This window comes from Bactrocera latifrons, unplaced genomic scaffold (assembly GCF_001853355.1).
Source record: "Bactrocera latifrons isolate USDA-ARS-PBARC rearing strain unplaced genomic scaffold, ASM185335v1 scaffold_253, whole genome shotgun sequence".
NCBI classification, from domain to species: Eukaryota; Metazoa; Arthropoda; class Insecta; order Diptera; family Tephritidae; genus Bactrocera; species Bactrocera latifrons.
The window spans coordinates 1-1,067 of record NW_017536108.1 but is presented as its reverse complement, the minus strand read 5'-3'; the positions used below and the strand labels follow the sequence as shown (position 1 = coordinate 1,067).

Genomic DNA, 1,067 nt, shown 5'->3' with positions numbered 1-1,067 from the left:
GGCTGTGGATGTTTCTTAATGAAATACACTCCTTTACTTTTTAACTGTGAGAGGGGAAAGGTGGTGGATGGTAACAGTTGTGCGGCTTGTGTGAGTATAATAATTAGCACCATGGGTACCGGTCGATCGAGAAATTCTTTTATTATAGCTTTGTGCTCTTCCACCGTTATTACWCGTGTCCATTTTTCTGGTTTCAATTTCAGTGATTTAATAACAAAAGAACCCATCAGCTCTAGCCGTGGATCTGGTCCTACCGCTGCAGCGGCTGCGGCTTCTGCGCTGGTGGAAGGTTCCATTGTCGATAATTTCTTTAGAAATTACGATGCAGGAATTGCTGGAAAGATTAGTAACTATGTTTTAAGAGWATTTAGATAAATATGGTCAATAGATGAATATCAACTATTTAACAACAATGTAGATAAATAACATTAAACTTATGTTTAGATCCTTCGTTAATAAAGTATAATAACTACCCAATCATAATCTTGTGGTGTTTAAAAATTCTAAGAGAATATTACGTCGTACATATAAAGTTAATTCTAARTATTAGATGAAGATCCTTTATTTAATATTTTTATAAAGCAGTTAATGAATTCGTCGAGAGAGCAGGTCGTACACAGATATATATTTTGTTAATAAAACTATATGAATTTTAATTTTATGATGTAATCCTTAAAACTTACAAATGTTGACCAAGCTTTTCTACTTCTAAGAATCCCTATACTTCGTAGATATGTATGTATATTTCTAAAATTAACCAATAATTTAAATTTTTACTGGTGGACAAATAAATTTTATTGGACTACGGCGTCATAAGGTTTAAAACGTCAATCAGAGAATCAGAATCCATGCATTTTTATACTCTAGCAACATGATGCTACAGAGTATTATAGTTTTGTTCACGCCTACTTCACATATAGCACAATTTTAAATTTCACTTGATTCATTCCGTTTCCAGTAAACAAATCAAGAAGCAATTTATATATCGGAACCTTTGAATGAATAATAAATAATATTGTGTTCCACTTTATGCCTAAAATTGTTTAAATTCAATAATAATAATAGAC

The 1,067-nt window shown here is 31.6% G+C and overlaps 1 protein-coding gene across 1 annotated transcript in view; it reads right to left on the bottom strand.

Annotated features, from left to right (window-relative positions):
* LOC108969468 (dynein beta chain, ciliary) overlaps positions 1–296 on the bottom strand; it is a 29,779-nt gene extending 29,483 nt beyond the window's left edge. Inside the window, exon 1 of the mRNA XM_018934211.1 lies at positions 3–296. Coding sequence (XP_018789756.1) covers positions 3–296 — 294 coding nt within the window. The remainder of the gene's footprint in view (positions 1–2) is intronic.
* Between the last annotated feature and the right edge of the window lie 771 nt (positions 297–1,067).